The sequence below is a fragment of the Oculina patagonica genome, chromosome 3 (genome assembly GCF_052425735.1).
Source record: "Oculina patagonica isolate OP01 chromosome 3, crgOcupat, whole genome shotgun sequence".
Lineage (NCBI taxonomy): Eukaryota > Metazoa > Cnidaria > Anthozoa > Scleractinia > Oculinidae > Oculina > Oculina patagonica.
The window spans coordinates 28117180-28139209 of record NC_135760.1 but is presented as its reverse complement, the minus strand read 5'-3'; the positions used below and the strand labels follow the sequence as shown (position 1 = coordinate 28139209).

Here is a 22030-nt window from a genome sequence, read left to right as displayed (position 1 = left end):
AGTTGAAATGGTTTCCCGCCCTTGTTGGGCCCTTTTTTGATGGGTTTTTGGCTTTATTGTCAAAGGTGTGAATACAGAATCACTTAAAAAGGTGTGCAAATTAATCGGTTTACCCTGGGGATTCGAATAAAACTATTTATAGCCATTTGAAAAAGTTGAAATGGTTCCCCGCCCTTGTGTGAGCCCTTTTTTGATGGGTTTTTGGCTTTTTTTGTCAAAGGTGTGAATACAGAATCACTTAAAAAGGTGTGAAAATTAATCAGTGCACCCTGGGGATTCGAATAAAACTATTTATAGCCATTTGAAAAAGTTGAAATGGTTTCCCACCCTTGTTTGAGCCCTTTTTTGATGGGTTTTTGGCTTTATTGTCAAAGGTGTGAATTCAGAATCACTTAAAAAGGTGTGGAAATTAATCAGTGCACCCTGGGGATTCGAATAAAACTATTTATAGCCATTTGAAAAAGTTGAAATGGTTTTCCGCCCTTGTTAATTCATTGCACGAAAAAACGAATTTACAACCATAGCAAAATCGTAGCAAATATGAAGTAAATACCATATTTGAACGTCACTGCTCATATTTGCACAGATACAAATATCATGATTGCATTATATTTGCACACAAGGCAAAGATGGTAAATACCGCATTTACTCAATGTTTTCATACCGGTGGCAAATGTAAAGATAAATTGTACATTTGCGACAGCTTTTCTGTTGTAGTAAAGGTGAGGTAAATAGTTAAATTTGCTAGATGAGAAGTTGGATTTACACGTGTAGCAAATATGTTGCAAAATATTACATTTGCTTAGCTTTGATCATATTTGCACGCAAGTCAAACTTTGTGTTTACTGTAATATTGCAAGTAAAGCAAAGATCTAGTAAATATCATCTTTGCTCCGCATTTACATTGATAGCAAATACTTACAAAAGTGATGTTTACTTCGCTTTGATGATATTTGGACATGAAATAAACTTGATGTTTGCACACATTTACTATATCGTGCAAATACGAACAAAAATCAATTTTACTTTCGCAGTAAATAGCAGGCAAATATATAAATTTGCCTCATGAAAGGAAAAATTTGCACTCGTGGAAATACCATATTTGCTTTCGTTTGGTTAAGTTTGTTATATAGTCAAATGCCATATTTGGCCAGTATTTGCAAGAACAAAAGGGAGGGCAAAATAGTAAATTTGCTAGTCTTTACATGCTCTTTACAAAAAGAAGTACCAGTGAACATTCACTGATCATGAAAGCCTTTGTTTGAACAAGCATTTAAAACGTTTTGCCAAACAAGCAAATTTCCCCTCTCCTCAATTACTTGTATAATGAAAACATAAATGGAAAACATAGGAGGAATAAAATAAACAAAACAAAATGCATGCACACATTTCAAGCTCTATGTAATTATTTATTTCAACATTGTCACATTGCACCATGGAATCAAAAGAAATAAATATAAATATCTTGAAATAGAAGTAAAAGAGAAAAAACAGCTAAGCACTTTGATTAAACTGTCTTAAAAGGGACATACAAAATGCTTTCTATTTCTTTACAGGTCATCACTAACTTAAAATCGATAACTATTCTCACATGGTAAGCAGCTTAAAACTTTTTTAGAACAGTAAGCATGAGAATGCCTACCATACTTAATGTTCTTGATTGACTGTTCGTAACTGTTAAATTAATAAAATATTATACTTGTACATGTAAGTATCTTAAAATCTTGTCAGAAGGCAAACAGCTAAACACTTCAAAGCAATAGGTATAAAACTACCCCAAACATCTACATAAGAAATATTATAATTATGATCAGTAAACTGTTTTAGTGCAGGTATGTGAACATTTGGTTAACATGAATCAGCCATTGTCACAGACAGTTCAATGCACATTTGAAAGATCAATGACAGCATGACAAGCCTAACTTACAGTAGCTTGTTCACAAAAATGAGGTTTTTGCATAAAAAAGACAACTAAACATTAAAAAAAGAAAGCATTCAATCAAGTACATGCCGCTTTCAGGAAAACATTACTGTAATAATCACCACTCAATAGTTGAAATTTCCATTTCAAACAATTAAAGTTCTCAAAAAGTTTAAAACAAAATAGGATGAGATCTCAGTTTTTTTCCCTTTAAGCTTTAGAAATGCAGTGATGCACCCCATTATTAAACAAAAGGAGGGCAGAAGGTACCAGTTATGCTAGAAAAAAGGAATGCCATCAGGTGCAAAGGAGCTTAAGATTACATGTTGGTGCCTTTTTGCAGTCCTTCTACAATGTACATGTATGTGCTGCCTTTCAGGAAATGGTGTGCATACGTGTAACCTGCATTAAAGCAGGACTGCGCCACTGAAGTGTGCTGGTGCTAAAGACTTTCTTTTCTAGGCCTGGGCTTTCATAGCCATCTCTGTTTCCACTCTCCTCTTCTATCTCTGACATGGAATACTTAGACAACATAAAGTCCACAGTCATGAATTTCTGGTAGTGATCTTTTTCCTTTACTGTTACGATGTGGACTGCTCTAAAGCTTTTACTCTCTGCCTTTTTTTCTGTGTATGAAAAATTAAGAAAAGAATAATTTATCATTGGTATCACTTAAATTGGATCACAAATTGGCAATTAAATGTGTGCTTAAAAGAATAGTTATACCAAAGTAAACACCACTACTACTTAAAGGACCATAGTCAGCCACAACTTTGTTTTTGTTTACATACGGGAGTTTCGGAATTACATGTACATGTATATTTTACGCGGAGCACGACCATATGAAAGATATCACTCTGAAACTGCCCAGATAATTAAAAAGACTTCAAGCAACACAAAATAGTCTGTAATACAATAAGAAACATCGCATCCCCATACAGTTTTCATAATTTGATTGCATCAAAAATGGCAGAGGCTGACTAGGGTCCTTTAAAGTCTATTTATAAACAGAAATGTTTAAGAATCTATTTAGAGACAGTAAATATGTGAATGCACACAAAATATCATGCATGCTACAGTTGTAGCAGCTAGAACTTGAACAGCTGCAATGCGTTTTTTTCAATAATGTAACCAAAATACATGTACATGTACACAGTATTGTATGTAATCTTCTTGTTGTTCTTCTTGTGCTTTCATGTAAGAACCTTCTGCCTGCATCCATTGCTAAATAGACTCTGAATATTAAAATTACATTTTGTATTCACATACACTAATTGCATTTAATAATACAAAATCTAGAAAACTGTTGAATGGTAAAAAACAAAAACATTTACCATATTAAGACGGCTTCGGACCCTTTGCTCCTTTGAGAGATTTTGACTGCATTTCTTAAGTTAATGACACTTTGCCTCTACTTTGTATGAAAATTGTCACCCATGATAGCAGCTACAAAATAATAATAATCCAAATGTTCAGTCTTGTTCAAACATTGCAAAGAGACATATTCTTAGATTAAATCAACACTATATACTATTCAAAAGATGCACAAGTGTTTGCAATAAACTATTCCAAACAAAAATTGGAAGGAGAAAGCTAGACTTACATGTACATGTAGGAAGAAGGTTACGGTAAAAGTACATGTACAGTTGTACACACACAAAGGCAATTAAAATTATACTGGTTAAATTAAAAATTTTTAAATCAAAGAATTAGACTATGTACTGCAACTACATTTTTGAATACTTCAAACCAAACAATTGATAATGTACATTATTTTGTGAGTAAGAAGAAAGAATGAGGGTTTACCTTTTATGGTGCCAACTGGCATTTCCTTCGTCGGTTCTTTGTACACCAGTTAAAATTTGCTGGTTGAAAATCTTGTTTTCAGGTTCATTGAATCTAGGAAAATAAATATATGAACTGTTTAAGCATATTGATTTGTGTACCTGCCCAAGCAAGAAAAGCAATAGTCTTAATTGTATTGCAAAAGGAATACCGGTAAATGAGCTTTCAGGATTATTTAGCTTAAGAGTGACCAAAAAAACCCTTTTCTCTCCTCTGAAAAGCCTCAGTATTCAATTTTTGGTTCCAGCAATATCCATGTACCCTCCCTTCTAAGGGATTCTTGATATGACCCCCCTCCCATTGCCTGCGTTGCAGACAAATTAAACCCTGGTATATATATATATAGTCCATCAGCGAAACGCAGCCGAAAAGCTTACTCCGATATCCCCCAGGTTTGCAAGGAGTGTGTATTCACTTCTGATTGGCTAGTTTCATATTACCGGTACTTTAAAATGTGCTTTTTCATTGGACAAAATCAAACTCAAAACTAGTCACGCAAGACTTTCTAAGCTAAAAATAAATTTATTTCGAAAGACGGGATGAAAACAGAGTCTGAGATGGACAACTTTTTTTTATACAGTAGACAGTATTAAAGGACGTAATTGTAATTATCAATCGGAAAAAGTGGAAAATCAAATATTTGCCGTAGCCTGTTGGCAATTCAAGAATGCATTGTGACCTCCAAAAAATTCCTGCAGCAAGCTTCTTGTTAATGTCGAAGATGATTAATTGCAAACCACTTCTTTGACAGCTTTGACTGAAGTTTTCCTAGCAATCAAGGTGTACTTCTTCGCTAGCAGTCTTCTTTGCTTGCTTCATGCGCTTAGAGAGAAATTGTCTGTTACGTCAATCAGAAATGAATACACAGATCCTTCTGCACAAATGCGGGATATTGGAACAAGCTTTTCAGCTGCATTTTGCAAACGGACTTTACTGAGGTTATGTGACACGTCCGGCTGCGACACAGGCTACCCTCCCAGGGTTTTCATCAAAAATTGCAATAGCAAGGGAACAGTGTAAAGTAACTGGAAAATAATTTTTTAAAGGCTCTACATTTGAATAAAAAAATAAGTACAGGCCTTTGAAATTTAGCTGGAGAATTCTCTGATCTGTGATGCCTATGAACACCTTGCCCTCCTGAAAGTTTCATTGCTGTAATCCATTACCCGCTGATAGTTTTACATGTATGAAATAGAGGATATATGCAAAACCAAGCAAACACATTGTGTCTACAATAGAGGTATAAAATGCAATAAATGGTTGATGTTATAAAAAATACTTTGAGTTAATTCTATTTCATCTTTCAACTGAGGTAACAAACAGGCAGCTCAGTTTTGACTTCTGAAGGATGGTACATTTCATTTTGCACATGAAAATAACCAAAGAACAAAGATGAAACTGTCAAGGGGGTAGGCATAGATCCCTGCTAGCTTTCAGACAGTCTTTCAAAGATGGTGCTAAACACTTGATAAGGTAGCCTTCTTTGCAAAGTAATAGATTCCAATGGCCGATTCCCTCTACGACACGGGACTGCAGGAAATCACAGTAGATGCATTCATCGTTGCTATTAAGTCTTGAGCGTGTTTCGCTGAATACAGGTACCATGATTCCCTGCAGGCGTGTGCCATAGAGGGAATTGGGCATTGTCATGATTGCTGTTCATTATATTTGTGTTAGCAGGCCTGGTTTGGGTGAGAAACTCTCCGTTCATTGCATTAGCAGGTAGGTTTTTATTATTGATAAAAATGCCCGGTAGATTGTTTAAACTCTATTTGTTTTGTATTTTCATGTGACAGTGCATATAAATGCTAATGCAACATCCTTCAGTATTTAAATTGTTTCTCACCTTAGTCTGAAGATGAAAAAAGAATCATTTGGAATATTACTCCAAGGATTCTTAATTAGCTAATGCATTTATTGCCTGTATTTTAGACACAATGCATTTACTCGGTATATTATATATTAGTAGAAACTCAGCTGCTACTCAGCTGTGTTCTAATGGAAATCCGCGAATCTGATTGGTTCTCCCACTGATTTCTATTCGCCGATAGAAAACAGTCGCGCGCTCGCGTAGCTCTTTAAGCGGTAAATTTTCTTGATTTTTGTCTTCAAAGTGCACAATATTGTAGGTTTTGGACTGCAATCCTTTAGAGTTTCTACTAAAACAATTAGACAACTCGCCCTCGTTTTCTATGAGCGATAGTCAACTCGGCTGCGCCTCGTTGACTATTTGCGCATAGAAAACTTAGGCTCGTAGTCTAATTGTTAACTATAATTATTTTAAGTAAATTATAGGACCAATTTTATCTGTAAACATTTAAGCGAATAGCAAATCAGTCCTCTGCTCCATAGCTATCTGAGTTTTTCAATCACATGTGAATGATATTAGACCAAATATCACAAATAGGACTATTAAAACTCAGCCCTATTACCAGGGATGGATTTAAGACAAACAACCAACGCCAATGTTTAAGAGACAAGAACGCACGTCACAACGAAAGAACTTCAACAGCAGTTTTTAATGCAACCAAGATGGCTGACATATTACACATACAGAACATGTGGCGCGAAAACATGCGCGCGCATACTACAATACTAATGCCGCAGGCACTGCCTGCTGGCGCAACCTCTTCTCACCTTTAAATGGTAGCGAACTGACAAACTGTAGTTGTACACAGGCTTGAAATACATGGGCAATAAAAATATGAACTTAAACGAAGAAAACTGCATGTCAATTAAGACAGACTAACCAAATGTCTCAGTCTCTAGTAGTACCTTGTGAAAGTGTAAACCTAAAACTAAACTGTGGATCTAAAGGTACCACACGCAGGTTAAAATCTAACATAGTCCTGCAAGTGTGAAGGAGGTCTGCGCTGCCTTTGAGGTCTTGAAGCTGGGTGATCAGGAAAGTTGGGAGGAGACAACAATGGTTGATCTGTGACTGCAACACTTGTGCTTGACTCGTCTTGTACAGCGACTGGGGAAGGTGAGCGACTGATGGTATCAAGTGGTGTGTCATCACTGGTGAAGGACGGGACTTGTTCCTCGTCAGACGGAATGGTGATGAGTTCTGGAGGTGCAGGGGGAGGTAACACAGGATGTACCGGGGCTGGGGACACCGCAGGAGTTACTGGAGGCTCGACGTCCATGTCTGGAGGGGCTGAAGGACCTGGGAGGCTGGGCACAATGATGGAAGAGGGAACGGAATAGCACTCGGACAGCTTGACTTTGTAAGAAGTGGCTCTGAGTTGTGAGCCACGAAACTTCTTTACGAAACACCAAGGGGTGTCGATGGAGACAACGACATAGTGATCACGAGCGCGTGACTTGTCCTTATCAGAGAAGAGGTAGACAATATCTCCAACTTGTAGAGGTGGCGTGTTTGTGACAAGACCGCGGGGGTTCTTGGACTTCTCGCTAAAGGCGTGGTTAGTAGAGCGATGTTTGTGCCTATCGAGTATGAGTTGGTAATCAGACAACGGCAACTGCTCATGGGTGAATTGGTTGCGTTGGGTCCACAACTCGAGAGAAGAAAGACCCGAGAAACGAAGGCGGGAGTTAAGACGTGCGGTAGCCAGAGCGAGGCCAACTTCACCTACTGGTCCTCCACCTGGTTCTTGTCGGAGGAGCTCTTCTTCAAGTTCGCGGACTGCCTTCTCGGCGACAGGGTTGTGGTTCTTATTCTTAATACGGCCGACATCGATTGAGACGTTTAAATGTTCGAGCGAGTCGTTGTTGCTCAGGGATGAAAAACCAGGAGCAGGATCAACACGTATAACAGCTCTAGGACCATCAAGAGGGTGTAAACCGACGATTAGTTTTGTGAGGGCATCGCGTAGAGTGTCATGCTTTTCGTCCGGTATCAAGCAAGATGCAGTAAGTGACGTGGAGCATTCTCTAAGAACAAGGATGAACTGACGGTGGCGCTTGATTACGTCAGCGGCAAAGGAGATTCCTATCACTTCGGGAGGGTCATCAGAGGATTGGGATACCAAGGTGCTCGGAAACGACTGTAGTGAAGCGCACGTGTGGCAGGCAGATGTAACGCAGGAAATGGCGTCGCTCATGTCGAGGGCAAAGAACTGTCGTTGGAACACCATTTGGAGCTGATGGCGGGAAGGATGGTTTAGTTTGATGTGGAGGGCAGTTAGAAGACCATCCAGTACAGAACGGGGCACAACAATTGCTTCGGAAACAGGAACGAATGGCTTGGAGTGTTTGACTACGAGGACTCCGTCACGAGCAATGGAGGTGCAGCTGAGATACCGCTTAACGTCGCGAATATTGGTGATCTTCTTTGACGGGCGAGTGCCTTGTTTGAGGTGGGCATGCACCCTTCGGAGGTCGGGGCAGTCGTTCTGGATCTGTAGCCATGCTGACCTTGTGGTGAACGGGAGGTTGGACTTCTTGTCGAGAATGTCCTGAATCGAAACGCTACGCACGACTGAGTCTTCCATTTCGTGGACGAAGGTGCAAATTTGGCATTTAGGCTCACTGCAGTCGGGGGCATTGCGACTGGTGAAGTCAGACGGAAGGTTGGCCTTACCAGCCAAATGTTGAAGACAGACTTGGTAACGGCTTACAGTCGTGAGGAAGGAAGTTACTCGGGGGCTGGCCGAGAATTCACCGCGACATAACTTTTCAATTGCTTGAACGCACGGTTTGCTGTCAGTTAATACAGTCGTAGGCTGTTGCGACTGAATGATGAATGGAGCGAAGTGTTTGACAGCAGCAGCAATAGATAATGCTTCGACCTCGCAGGGGAGCCAGGTGACTTGGTGTTTCCGCAACTTGGCGCTGTAGAAGCCAGCAAGGGAAAGATGACTTTCACGGGTAACATACAATGTAGCACCAAGGCCTCTCTTGGTGACTGAGCCATCGGTGACTATCCAAAGAGTGTCAGAAGGACGTGGTAGGACTATGGATTTGTGTTTGGACAGATACTCCTGGGCACGCTTGAACCTGAAGGTGAGGTTCTCATCCCAAAGCAGCTTGTCGTTAGACTGGAGGCCCGTGAGGGTGCTCTCGAGGGGGTCCACTATGTCCGAGCAGTTTGGGAGTACGCGACTGAGGACTTTATAGGCTCCAATGAAGGAACGTAGGCCTTTCACACTTTGGGGAGGAGGGCATGATTGCAAGACGGCAATACGATGAGGGCTGGCTGATAGATGGCCTTGAGACCAGATCCAGCCAAGGATGGTGGTAGACTTTGGACAGATGACAGTCTTCGTAGGGGACAAACGGAGGTTACAACGATCAAGCGCCTCCAGTACCCGTCTCCAGTTGGTCAAGAGGGTTTCGGATGTATCGCCGCCACAGTACAGGTCGTCTGCGAGTTTAGCCACGCAGCCTTCTTGAATTAAGTCACCCAGAACACGACACATCATTTCCTCGAGTGCGGTCTCGGAGCCAGGCATCCCCATTGCTGATCTTGTGTATACACGGATTCCACGGAAGGGGGTGGCTACACCACAGTACTTTAGAGAAGACTGGGAGAGAGGTATCTGGTAGAATGCTCGGGTGAGATCAGTTTGGATCATGTAGCGCCATGGTGTGATAGTGCGCAGGGTTGTGTCGACGTCTGGCATTAGAGATGGCTGCGGTTTACTGTAGCGTGCTACGTCGGCAAATGCGGTCACGAGTCGGTGACCACCTGAAGGCTTTTTTACAAGAAATGAAGGATTAAGATACTCAACGGTTATGCCCAGATCCTCAGGGCGACGGAAGACCTGGGCCTGTTCCAGCTCGTCAAACTTAGCTTGGAGTTCTACCAGTTGGTTGCGAGAGTACTGAGGTACGCGGCCTTTCCGTTGTGGAGGCTGTACGGGGCCTATATTCACAGTTGCTTGGATGGGACCAGCAGCACCATTGTAACCGGCTATGTCGGGGTTGAAGACTCTGTCGTATGACTGCAGCAGCTGTTGAAACTTGAGACGGGTTTCATCTGGCAGCAATTTGTCGGGGTCTAAGGACACGGAAGACGAGAAGGGAGGTAGACTGTGTGGCTTCACTGGAATTGACTTAGTGGTGGATGCTGGGTTGGGGGTCGGTGACGGTGTTTCTGCTGTGGGTAGAATCTCGCTGAGGTGCTCGTGGCGACCTATGGCTTTCGGCTCGTTGGAAGTGTTGGTTAAGCGGATTTTGGATCCGACAGCTTCTACAACTTGAGGTTCAGGCCAAATGCAGGTGGGTTTGGTGTGTTTCGATATTGGGGTGTCTGTGCGCGGTTGAAGTGCTAGTACGCAATCGTCACCTAGGTCGGAAGGGACGTCCAGTTCCAAGTATTCACCAGGCCAAACAACGGTTGCGGAGGAGGAAGCGCGTAGGACGTAACTTTGTGCACGTCGCACAGCATGAGAGCCAGTTGAATCACTATCGGGGTCATAATGTATGACCTCAGAGTCCTGAATACGTACTTGGCACAAAGCGGGACGGACGGTGATGTCGTTAGCAATAAGGAAGGGTGTGCCAGCCAGGACGTCTACGTCTAAGTCGTCAACAACGAGGGCGTCAAGACCGAGTTGTTTGTCTGCTCGGGATAAGATGAGGTGAGTTTCCCCGGCTACAGCTAAGGGAGTCATGCCGTCGGCTTGTAAAGCTTGCTGGGAAGACTTTACAATGGTTGCACCAATTGAACGGGCCACGGATGACTTGATCATACCAGTCTCTGCACCTGTGTCTAGGGTCAGTCGGAGTGGATGCTGTTTGTAAAAAGCCTTAAAGTGGGGTGACTGTTTAGTGCTGACACGGCGTGAAACTGTACGAGCTGTAGTGTGTGGAGGGGGGTCGTCCTCGTCGGGGAAGGCTGAGGGCACATAGTCTGAGTAGTCAGGTTCCTCGTCGTCAAGGGTAGAGGTAAGGCGAGAACGAGAAAGGTAAGTACGGTCCTCCGGAGGTAAATATGAGCATGCACTTAAGAAGTGCTGGTCGTTGCGACCAGCTTGTTTACATAAAGGACAGGACCTCGGTCGCCTCGGAGGCCATGGTTGTGCAGAAGACTTAACGGAGGGGCAAGGAGGTGGCTGCCTGAACCGTGAAGCAGTGGTTCGGAGAACTTTGGTGTCGGCGTTGGAGCGAATCTCATCGAGAAGAGAGTCTAGCGCCTGCGAGATTTCAGGTTTTAAGGAAGCAAGTGTTCTTGATCTTAACTCAGTTCCGTAGCGCTGCTTGACAAGGGCAGGTAGATCGTTATGAATGAGTCTTAGCCAGGTTAAAACCACGAAATTCTCAAGTGTGGGTGACAGTTCCTCATCAACAGTAATGACTTCCCCATGGTGGGTTATGTTGCCATTTGCAACAAGCAAATTATCTTCAGTGAAGGACATTAACGGTTGAAACAAGTCTTCAGGGCGTTCATCAACTTCGAGTTTAATGTTAGAGAAATCTAGAAAATGAGCACCCGTGGACTGAAAGCCAAAGTGGGACCTTATTGCTTGCCAAATGGACTTGACTGAAGTGGTATTCTTCACAATGGTATTGCGTGAAATAACGGGGCAAAAATTTGCTATCTGACCTAACATGAGTTCAAGGTGTACGTTCTTCTGTGCGGCGGTACGTCGGCGAGTTGATGGGACGTCTTCCCCATCGGTAGTGAGCCCTCTATTGGGGGCAGTGGACGACTTTTTCTGCCATGTAAAATTGTCTGCTAAAAACGGGGCGAAATTAGCGTCTAAAGACAGGGAATACTGAAGATTCTGGCGCCAGGCTTCAAATGATGTGATACTTTCATTCTTTGTTAGGGACCACTGTTTCGGGGCTCTATTTGAATGCATGTTTAACACAGTAACAGTAAGGAACAGTGAAGTTATACTTTCCTTACGATGAGACGGCTGTTCAGAGTTCACTCGACCATAGGATAGGTAGACTCGTTGTTGCTTGGACCAGCGAGACGACACTCAGGCTCTTGAGGACGTGGATTAATCGTCGCTGCCACCACGCCAATGTTTAAGAGACAAGAACGCACGTCACAACGAAAGAACTTCAACAGCAGTTTTTAATGCAACCAAGATGGCTGACATATTACACATACAGAACATGTGGCGCGAAAACATGCGCGCGCATACTACAATACTAATGCCGCAGGCACTGCCTGCTGGCGCAAGTACATGTAGCAAAGATAAAAGCTCTATTTCAGAGGAATGTTAGTATGTTTGGTAGGCAGTTTGATCCTCGCATTCTTTAATACTTACCGTTGTATGCCTCGATAACACCTAATACCAGTGTGGATGACGCTGTGTGCGATAAACGTTCCTGGTTTAAACTGTCAGTGAAAGATGGGCTGTTGTTCGAGGACGTTTCGATCAGGGTTGTCCTAAAACCCGGAATGCCGGAAACCTGGAATGCCGGAATGCGGGAAATCCGGATAAGAAAGCCCGGAATCCTAAAACCCGGAATGACCTTTTTTGTGTACGCCTTTTTCAAGATAAATACGTGGAAATATGTTATATTTTTGGGAAAATGGAAGTTTGTTACGAGTTGCCAATTACGTTGCGAGTTAGCAAATCAAATTGTCAATTTCGATACAAAGTTCCCAACTTTGGCCTTACTGAACTTCGCAATTTAGCTAGTTGAAGAGAAACAAAACATGTTGTTTCAAATTCATGGCGGTATCTGAACTCAATGATTTTAAAGGAAACAAGATGCGGCGGGAATATTTCAGCGATTCTTGCGGCTCAAGTTGCAAAATACGCATTTGAACAAATAGTCGACGTCAATAAAAACCTTACATTGTTTTTAACTTGTACAGATTAAAACCTTCTGTAGTTATGTTATCAAAAGGGGCTTTGCTACGCTTAACCGTTGGGAAAAAGCCATAAAAATAAAAATATAAAAGAATCAAGAACTTTAAATTAATGTTCAGCTTTGTTCAGCGAGCCGTAAACATGTTGGCGTGACAAATTAGTCTTCCTGTCGCCTCGCTTCGGCTTCGATTAAAATCAACTTCAGGTAAAGATGGGTAAACAATGCATCCAGTTTCATCCGGCTTACAAACGCAAAAGACTTGAAAATTAAGATTATACCTCGCACAAAGCGTAAAAAATATATTTTTGTACAAAAAAGGAAAATTTGACCAAATTTATGCCTGCACAAAATTTATTTATCGGCAAATTATTGCGTGATCGCTGGTGCGAAACGTTGTCTGACACTTCAACTTAATTATTGCTTCCATCATCAAGCGACGAATATCGACAGCGTTTGATACCCATTTTCGAAAGGACGTGTTCATGCTTAGATGCAATAGACGGTATATGAATGTAATGCTTCTACTCACTATCAGTCAGAACATTGATAATTGTGCGTTTTCGTCAAACAAATATTTGTGCAACTTGAGCCGCAAGAATCGCTGGAATATTCCCGCCGCAATTTGTTTCCTTTAAAATTATCGAGTTCAGATATCGCCATGACTTTGAAACAACATGTTTTGTTTCTCTTCAACTAGCTAAATTGCGAAGTTCAGTAAGGCCAAAGTTGGGAACTTTGTATCGAAATTGACAATTTGATTCGCTGACTCGCAACGTAATTGGCAACTCATAACAAACTTCCAATTTCCCAAAAATATAACATATTTCCACGTATTTATCTTGAAAAAGGCGTACACAAAAAAGGTCATTCCGGGTTTTAGGATTCCGGGCTTTCTTATCCGGATTTCCGGCATTCCGGCATTCCGGGTTTCCGGCATTCCGGGTTTTAGGACAACCCTTTCGATCACTCTCTCTGCGGCGGTTGGACCGTTCGCGCTGGAATTAGAAGATGATGGCTGCGTTTGGATCGAAACTAAGGGTGGGCCGATACTCGATACCAAATATTCGATACACCGATATTTTGACAATTTGGAAAAGTATCGATACTTTCGGAAAATATCGCACTTTCGATACGTTTTCGATACTGCACACGTGACCTGAGCCTGCGGTCTTCTGGTCAGCACCTGAGGTTTAAAAATGCAATTTTTCTCAAAGAAATATTGATGTTCTCGTCAATATTTGAATTTTTCTTGCCTTGACTTGATGTCCACACATTCCTGATGACCAGTGAAACAAAAAGACCAAAAGCAACATTCTTGGCTAACATTTATGATACTAATTCTGTCCTTTGTATGGTCACGTGACAAACCAATGACGTCAGGACGGAAATGACGTCATAATATCGATATCGATATCGAGAAAAAAGGCAAATATCGTATCGATATCGTATCGTTTTGAAAAACCGGTATCGGCCCATCCTTAATCGAAACTGTAGGAAAATGGCGCTCCTAGGTTTGAATGGGTAAATACTCACCACGTGACAGCCATTGACATTTTCATTGGCTAAAACAGCATAATGCGTCGAAATACGGGAGAACCTGGTGACGAATCAGTACATCTCGTGTTCAATAAGTGAAGTAGTCAATTAGCGTAAAGCCTTACCACTGACACGATTTTTGCCGGGAAGAAGCGGGAATGAGCGGGAATTTTTAGCGCGAGTGGAATCGAGAATGAACGTGAATCTTTTTGGAGAAAGAATACACCAGAGAAAAAAGCGAGGATGTAGAACGAAAGAAGAAAGCGAAAGAGAAAGGCTAGGTCTTAGAAAAAGAAGAAAACGGGAAAAAGATTGAGCTAGCACTTGAGGATGTTCAAGCGACGACCACGGAAGATTTGACAGCACGATTGCTCTATGTTGTGAGAAAGTGCTAAGCAAAATGGCTGACTTTACATCGTCGTGAACAGGCAAGTCTTCAAGAAATCATCTAAATCTTTCTTATAACCCCTTTAGTACAATCTCTTCAAAGTATTGATATCATGGCACACCAGTTGCAAAGGCTGATAACAATTGGATCATTATTGACTTACCACTGGCTATTTTGAACATCGACCTACAATCTTAAAGCTTAGGGCCGGTTTACATGAAAGGCAGGTGCCCCGGCTAACCACGCTACCCGGCTAACCCAGCTACCCTGGCGAGCCAACTTTTCATACGTTTCTCACAGGCGGATCCAGGGGAGGGGTTGAGGGGGTTGCAACCCCCCCTTTGCGCAGCATTTTTTAATTTCTTTGAAACTTCATAAAAATAATAAAATAAAATTGTTTTATTCGTAGTTGTTTCACTTTCACCAATTGCCGGACTGATTGTCAAGTTAAGAAAAGATAATGTAAAATTTGCGAGTGTTAAATAAGAGCAATACTATCAAAAGAGCACTTCTCAGATCTCACTTTTAATGGCTATGCATTACTCTGAGAGATTCAAGGTAGACAAGATATGCAAGGGCTTTGTAACAGCTCATACAAGAAGACTCGTTCATGCTACATTGTTCAATATACAAGACGAGGCATGAAGAAAAAGGACAACCCCCCCTTTCAGGAATTCCTGGATCCGCCCCTGTTTCTTTTGAAAACACATTGAAGCGTTTACATACTAGGTGGGAAACCCGCCTTGCCTGCGCACTCGGTCTAGGTAGGATAGCTTTTGACATGTAAATTGCCTTGGCTATCCTGGCTTGCTGGGATAAGTTTTTGCACGTCTTCTTAATTTAAATTTGAAGTTAATGGCAGAAAATGTATAAATTCTGGACAAAAACAGTGTTATTTAACCAAAATTAGATCAAATTAGTTTTATCTGTTGACTGGAAAATATTTATTTGAGCAACAGCTTATTTAACAATTTGAAATTTTCTAAGGAATGATTATCCTTATTCATGAAACAACAAATTTAATTTCACTTTGGTGGCCAAAGACTGTTGAATTTTGATTGAGTTCCGCCAAAAATAGATGCAGTAAATTTTTAAGAGCTTGCCTATCAAAGTTTAATAGGGTTAGAGACGGCTAGCCTTAATTATTCAGTAAAAAGTCATATTTTTCTTCCATCATTTGCATCTACATGTACCCGGTACATGGTTTTCCCAGGCAGTAACACGCATCAATGACACTGTTCTCAACTTGGGTAGAAGGGCTGTGAATTCTGCATGGCAGGCTTCGTTCATCCCTTCTAGCCGGGTAACTCAGTTAGCTGGGGCACCCTCCATGTAAACAGACCCTCTAAGTCTTAATGCTGGAGTCAATGTAACCTCCCCCCCCCTCCCCTCTCCCTCCCTCACCTCGGTTCAAGGTGGGGATTAGTCAGGAAATGAAAAGATTTAAGGCAAATTGCACCCCAAAGGGGTGGAGGATTGGGTTATATTTAACAATTATTGGACTAGGTTTAGCAAACTATTGTGTGTCAGTGGCAAGCAGATCAATTTTTTGTTGAAGCTGAATTCTAACGCAAAGACATGAAATTGATCTGCCGGACACTGACAGATCACAATATTTTGCGGAAACCAAGTTTAATAATTGTTTTCTGATTTGATCAGTAAATTAGTTTCGCTCATGGGAACCGCTTGCATTTTGACAGACTAAAACCTTACTGCAGCTTCGATAATACAAGCTGTTTTTATGAAATGTAAAATTATGTTTGTTTATATAGACTGTTCACAGCCCTCTATTTTTGTGTTTTTGATTATAAGTATAAATTCACTGCTCACTACATGTAGTTCATTGTTCATTGTCTGGGGCTTTCATGTGCCCCAAAGAGTGAATTTACATCACTCATATGCTCTCTTTGCATTGGTTTGCTTAACTAATAACTTTGAAAAAAATCCTTTTAAGAGGGTAGCAAAGGGTTTATGTGTGACACATGATAAGGGGGAAAATAGACCATGATGCTTGAAAATAGCGAGAAAAAATACTGTGACACAATTGAAAATGGAGAGAAAACCATCCCCACAGAAGGCTGTTTGGGTTAAATTCCACCCTCCCCCCCCCCACACACACACACACACACACACTCTTCTGGAAATTCCAGATAATTTCCATATCTTCCTTCAAATAATAATTTGGCTTTTGAGCCCCCCTTCCTCCCTGAGAATTTTCAATGACTGGATATTTTCTGGAACTGTACAATCGAAGATCTCAGGCTAGGGAAGCACCATATGGTGGGAGCATTTGAGGACTTTGGTAGGCAGACAGCTTCCTCTTAGACTGGGGAATTTGCTAATAATTTCTTTGAAATTAATCCCAATACTTGTGGACAAGATTGTAGCCCATGAACAGGCTCCTTGGGTGTGTGAAAATAAAACTGGTTAGTAAAACTAACTCACCATATTTCTCTTATTGTCATAGTCTCTCAGTGACGCAAAAAAAATCTCAGAAAAAAAGAAAAACAGTCACAGACAATGATAAGAATATAATTTCCTTGTATAATTTTAATTTTTGTCTTGCTAAGATGACAATTTGTCTAGCAGTGATCAATACTGTGCAAATATAAGGTTATCATTACCATGGACATTCCTAAATGCATTTTGGCCATGTTTTCAAAATTGACATTAGTTGTTTTGTGTATTTTGTCAAGTCCTGCATGCTTGCCATAAAATAAACAAAAGACCTGAAAAACTTGATATGATAATTGTTTAATTGCTTTTTTATTCAGTCTTGGCAAAAGATGAATCACACTTGGTATCCAGCTCAGCCATAATAAAGATGCTGGGGTTTCTGCTGACAAATCACTGACGGATATAAACAGAAGACACCTCAGTCATGTCAAAGATCACAGGAGTTTTAAAGTGTATATGACATGAAAAATATTTTCTGCTTATTTGAAAGGCCTTTCGAAATACAGAAGAATGGCGTTTTTCTTTTCGAAATATCTTTTTTCGTTTCAGAGATATTGACGTTTTTGTATTATGCAAATTAGATCAGTGATGACGTCACAAGATTTGACTCTAAAAATGGTAAAATACTGAATAAACAATATCTCTAAAACTCTTTAAGCAGTGTTCTTGGAACTTGGCACCACAAATGTGCATCACAAAAGAAACAAAATTTTACTCTTAGGGCTGTTGCCATGACAACAGTTTTACCGCTGGTGCTGTCTCAATAAAAACTGAAATTCCCAGTTTTTGTCTTAAACCAAAAACCATCTAGCGCAGCCATACCAATGGTGGGAATTAAGGCAATATGGGAACTATGTCTGTTCTAAGCAGGACCCTTTGTCTCACTTTAGAGGTCAGATATGGGGATATTTGTCTTTTTGACAGAGAGAGACTGGAGCTGAAAGAGTTGCTATGGCAACAATACTAAGGGTGTCATTTTGTTCCTTTTGTGATGCACATTTGTGGTGCCAAGTTTCAAGAACACTGCTTCAATAGTTTTAGAGATATTGTTTATTCAGTATTTTACCATTTTTAGAGTCAACCACTGAGCCAGGCATGTTAGTTGCTGTTAATCAATTTAACAAATATCTATCGTCAAAGTTTTGAAAGTCACTAAAGAAGCATCACTCTTAAAACAGTTAGACAACCCCTGTTTCTCCCCTGGTTACATCAGTAAACAATGACTCCTTTTTTCACAGGTTAATGATAGAACCGAATCCCAAAAGATAAAAATTTCATTCTTTTAGTGGATGCTTTAATAAATTAAGACAATTTCAATAGAATTTCATTAAAAAAAAGACCAGTCATCTTTGTTACATACAGTTGAACCCCAGTAACTCGAACTCTGAAGGGAAACGAAAAACAGTTCGAGTTAGCGGAGTTTTCGAATTAACCGAGTAAAAATGACTGAAAGGTGGGTCCAAGGGAAATAGAAGCTAGTTCCAGTTAGTGGGGTTGTTTGAGTTATCCGAGTTCGAGTTACCGGGCTTCTACTGTAGTTTCCACTATTGGGTTTTCAAAATGTGGTCATTTTTAGTAAGCCCACTGTCAAGATGTGGTCGTCTTTAGTCAGTCAGTGAAAACTACAGTAGAACCCTGGTAACTCGAACTCGGATAACTCGAACAACCCCGCTAACTCGAACTAGCCTCTATTTCCCTTGGACCCACTTTTCAGTCATTTTTACTGGGTTAATTCGAAGAACCTCGCTTACTCCAACTGTTTGCATTTCCCTTCAGAGTTCGAGTTACCGGGGTTCAACTGTATAAAACAATGGAAATACCAATCATGATTGACAATAAATAAGCAAGCAATTATTTTATTATTTTCTTGAAACCCCTTTTATTATAGACATAACCTTCACAGAGAACAAAAAAAAAACAGTTGAGGATTAACTGATGTAACCATGTTTTCTAGCCCAAAGGTGACAACGAAGAATAAGAATAAACAAGAATTTTTTTTTTCTTGAAATGATCAAATCCTTCAGTTGAAATAATGAAAACGAATTATTGAACAATTTGAATGTTATTGTTGGTATTCAGCTTTCCACTTTCTTCATGAGTATCATAAATGACTGTAATGGAAACTTTTTGAAATCCCTTACTCCACTTTCAAGCAGTGGTTACTTTATAGAGGTTAAATATAAAATGAGCTGACTGTTGGGCCTTTGTCCAGCAGTTTTTTGTTGTCCTGTTTGAATTTAGGCAGAGGCACCTGGCATTATCAGGAACAGATCTTTTTGCGTTCGACGAAGGAGAACGCATTCCTAATTTCAAGTGGTGTCCTGTACACATACTGGGTGTCCTGCGTATACCAGGGGGAATTTTGGAGCTAGCATAAATGCCTCGCTTTCAAGTTATCGACGCCCATTAAATGGGCATACACACTTGGACTTACCGCATATGACATCACACTTATCAACGCTTATAACTTGCCCACAAGTCGGTCCGATAAGACCCAAAAAAACAAGGGAGAGTAGGGCGGTGGGGATGGCCGGGTGGTGAAGAGAGACACCCAACGATCAATTTTCTGTCTAAATAGTGAAAATGGCAGTAAACAGACAACCATCGAAGCTCCTGTCGATGGCCACCCATGAGACAAAAAAAGTAGTCAAAACTATAACTGCCTGCTTACAGAAATGACTTTAAAAAACTAAGATTTCAAAAACCCGTATGGTTATACCATTGCAGCCATAACTAGAGATGCATGACCACCTCTTTTAGGGTTCGCTTGGAGAGCTTCCACTGTAGTATACTATATATAGGTTTCCTCCGCAAGTGGGATATGTGCCAGAACATAAGGTTCATGGTAGGGAGATGAGGATTTCAAGCCTATAGGCGGATTCTTGTTGATGGTCGAAGTCTGATCTACACGTGAAAAATGATTGAAAATTTTAAAGTAAGCTTGGAGAACAGCCTGCGAATATAGCCGTCGCTCACGCTACTCCGCTTTTCGCATGTGAAAACACGAAACATTGAAACAGACTATTCTTCCAAAGAGAGCAAATATTAAGAAGAATTAAAATGAACCATGGGCTCCTGAGTGAACTGAATTTAAACATTTGCCTCGGTAGCAAAAATTTGGTTAATTCACATATTTGCTCCCTGGCAAATGTGAGCGTAATTGAGGCAAAATAATTTCTTTGACACATGCGCACATCTATAACAAATGTACACGTTTGCTTGTATGGCAAATCCGAGAAAATTGACCGTAAAGTTACTTATTTGTATCTCGCGCAAATGTGATGTAAACCTAGTACAAACAATTTATTTTGCACAGTGTTTACTTGAATTTGCATTAAGTAGTAAACTTGTAATTTATACACAGAAGGCAAATGTTTAACAAATGAATATCAAAGTTAAAAATTTGCCTTGCGAGCAAAAGTAAGGTAAATAAGGAGCAAATGTCATCTTTGCGTCACATTTGCACAAAAATTCATCAGTTACAAACATTTGTGTTTACATGGACTTTACAACTTGAGCAAATTTAGTGCAAAGATAGATGCCCAAATTTGCATCATATTTGCTCAACTTTCAAACTTGAGTAAATCCATTTTTTCGTCCAGTAACGTTTGAGCCCTTTTTTCATGGTTTTTTGGCTTTATTGTCAAAGGTGTGAATACTGAATCACTTAAAAAGGTGTGGAAATTAATCAGTGCACCCTGGGAATTCGAATAAAACTATTTATAGCCATTTGAAAGAGTTAAAATGGTTCCCCGCCCTTGTTTTAGCCCTTTTTTGATGGGTTTTTGGCTTTATTTTCAAAGGTGTCAATATAGAATCACTTAAAAAGGTGTGAAAATTAATCAGTGCACCCTGGGGATTCGAATAAAACTATTTATAGCCATTTGAAAAAGTTGAAATGGTTTCCCGCCCTTATTTGAGCCCTTTTTTGATGGGTTTTTGGCTTTATTGTCAAAGGTGTGAATACAGAATCACTTAAAAAGGTGTGAAAATTAATCAGTGCACCCTGGGGATTCGAATAAAACTATTTATAGCCATTTGAAAAAGTTGAAATGGTTTCCCGCCCTTATTTGAGCCCTTTTTTGATGGATTTTTGGCTTTATTGTCAAAGGTGTGAATACAGAATCACTTAAAAAGGTGTGAAAATTAATCAGTGCACCCTGGGGATTCGAATAAAACTATTTATAGCCATTTGAAAAAGTTGAAATGGTTTCCCGCCCTTATTTGAGCCCTTTTTTGATGGGTTTTTGGCTTTATTGTCAAAGGTGTGAATACAGAATCACTTAAAAAGGTGTGAAAATTAATCAGTGCACCCTGGGGATTCGAATAAAACTATTTATAGCCATTTGAAAAAGTTGAAATGGTTTCCCACCCTTATTTGAGCCCTTTTTTGATGGGTTTTTGGCTTTATTTTCAAAGGTGTCAATATAGAATCACTTAAAAAGGTGTGAAAATTAATCAGTGCACCCTGGGGATTCGAATAAAACTATTTATAGCCATTTGAAAAAGTTGAAATGGTTTCCCGCCCTTATTTGAGCCCTTTTTTGATGGGTTTTTGGCTTTATTGTCAAAGGTGTGAATACAGAATCACTTAAAAAGGTGTGAAAATTAATCAGTGCACCCTGGGGATTCGAATAAAACTATTTATAGCCATGCCATAGAAAATACAGCCAATCAGAATACAGGATAGCCGTTGTATATTCGACGGTATTCAACCCAACCTTCCCATCGTGCGCTGCGATTGTATTCTCGTCGAAATTTAGTGAGCGTATTTTCTATGGCATGGTATAAAAATACACCACTCTGGTTCTTGAATATCCCATTTCTTTCACCTCCCTAAAGGCTCGTGTGTATACCGAGAAAATACAAGTGACTCGTGGGATATCTCATAGTATACCACTCGAAAGCGTTGCATAACTAGTATTTATAGCCATTTGAAAAAGTTGAAATGGTTTCCCGCCCTTATTTGAGCATTTTTTTGATGGGTTTTTGGCTTTATTGTCAAAGGTGTGAATATAGAATCACTTAAAAAGGTGTGGAAATTAATCCCCAGAGTAAAAACTGTTTGCAATTATTTGCAAGAAGTTTGTTAAAAAAAATTTTCAGCTCATAATTTGACCTGGGATCACCAAAAAGCGGAC

General features: G+C 40.3%; 1 protein-coding gene and 2 long non-coding RNA genes across 3 annotated transcripts; 1 reads left to right on the top strand and 2 right to left on the bottom strand.

Annotated features, from left to right (window-relative positions):
• Nucleotides 1-1388: 1388 nt before the first annotated feature.
• On the bottom strand, nucleotides 1389-12069 carry LOC144647401 (uncharacterized). The gene is made up of 4 exons (XR_013569583.1): nucleotides 11956-12069; nucleotides 3728-3820; nucleotides 3256-3367; nucleotides 1389-2547 (listed from the first exon to the last, which is right to left on the bottom strand). It is a non-coding gene; the product is annotated as an uncharacterized LOC144647401 (long non-coding RNA).
• Nucleotides 6267-11854, bottom strand: LOC144647359 (uncharacterized). The gene has a single exon (XM_078507162.1). It carries the CDS (start codon nucleotides 11536-11538, stop codon nucleotides 6598-6600), a length of 4941 nt encoding a protein of 1646 aa, XP_078363288.1. The 5' UTR covers nucleotides 11539-11854; the 3' UTR covers nucleotides 6267-6597.
• A 2126-nt stretch (nucleotides 12070-14195) lies between the features above and the next one.
• LOC144647407 (uncharacterized) lies at nucleotides 14196-19103 on the top strand. The gene is made up of 2 exons (XR_013569586.1): nucleotides 14196-14472; nucleotides 17207-19103. It is a non-coding gene; the product is annotated as an uncharacterized LOC144647407 (long non-coding RNA).
• Nucleotides 19104-22030: the final 2927 nt, after the last annotated feature.

Excerpts from the sequence above, each read along its gene's own strand:
- LOC144647359 (XM_078507162.1), bottom strand. The coding sequence starts at position 11,538 with ATGCATTCAAATAGAGCCCCGAAACAGTGGTCCCTAACAAAGAATGAA.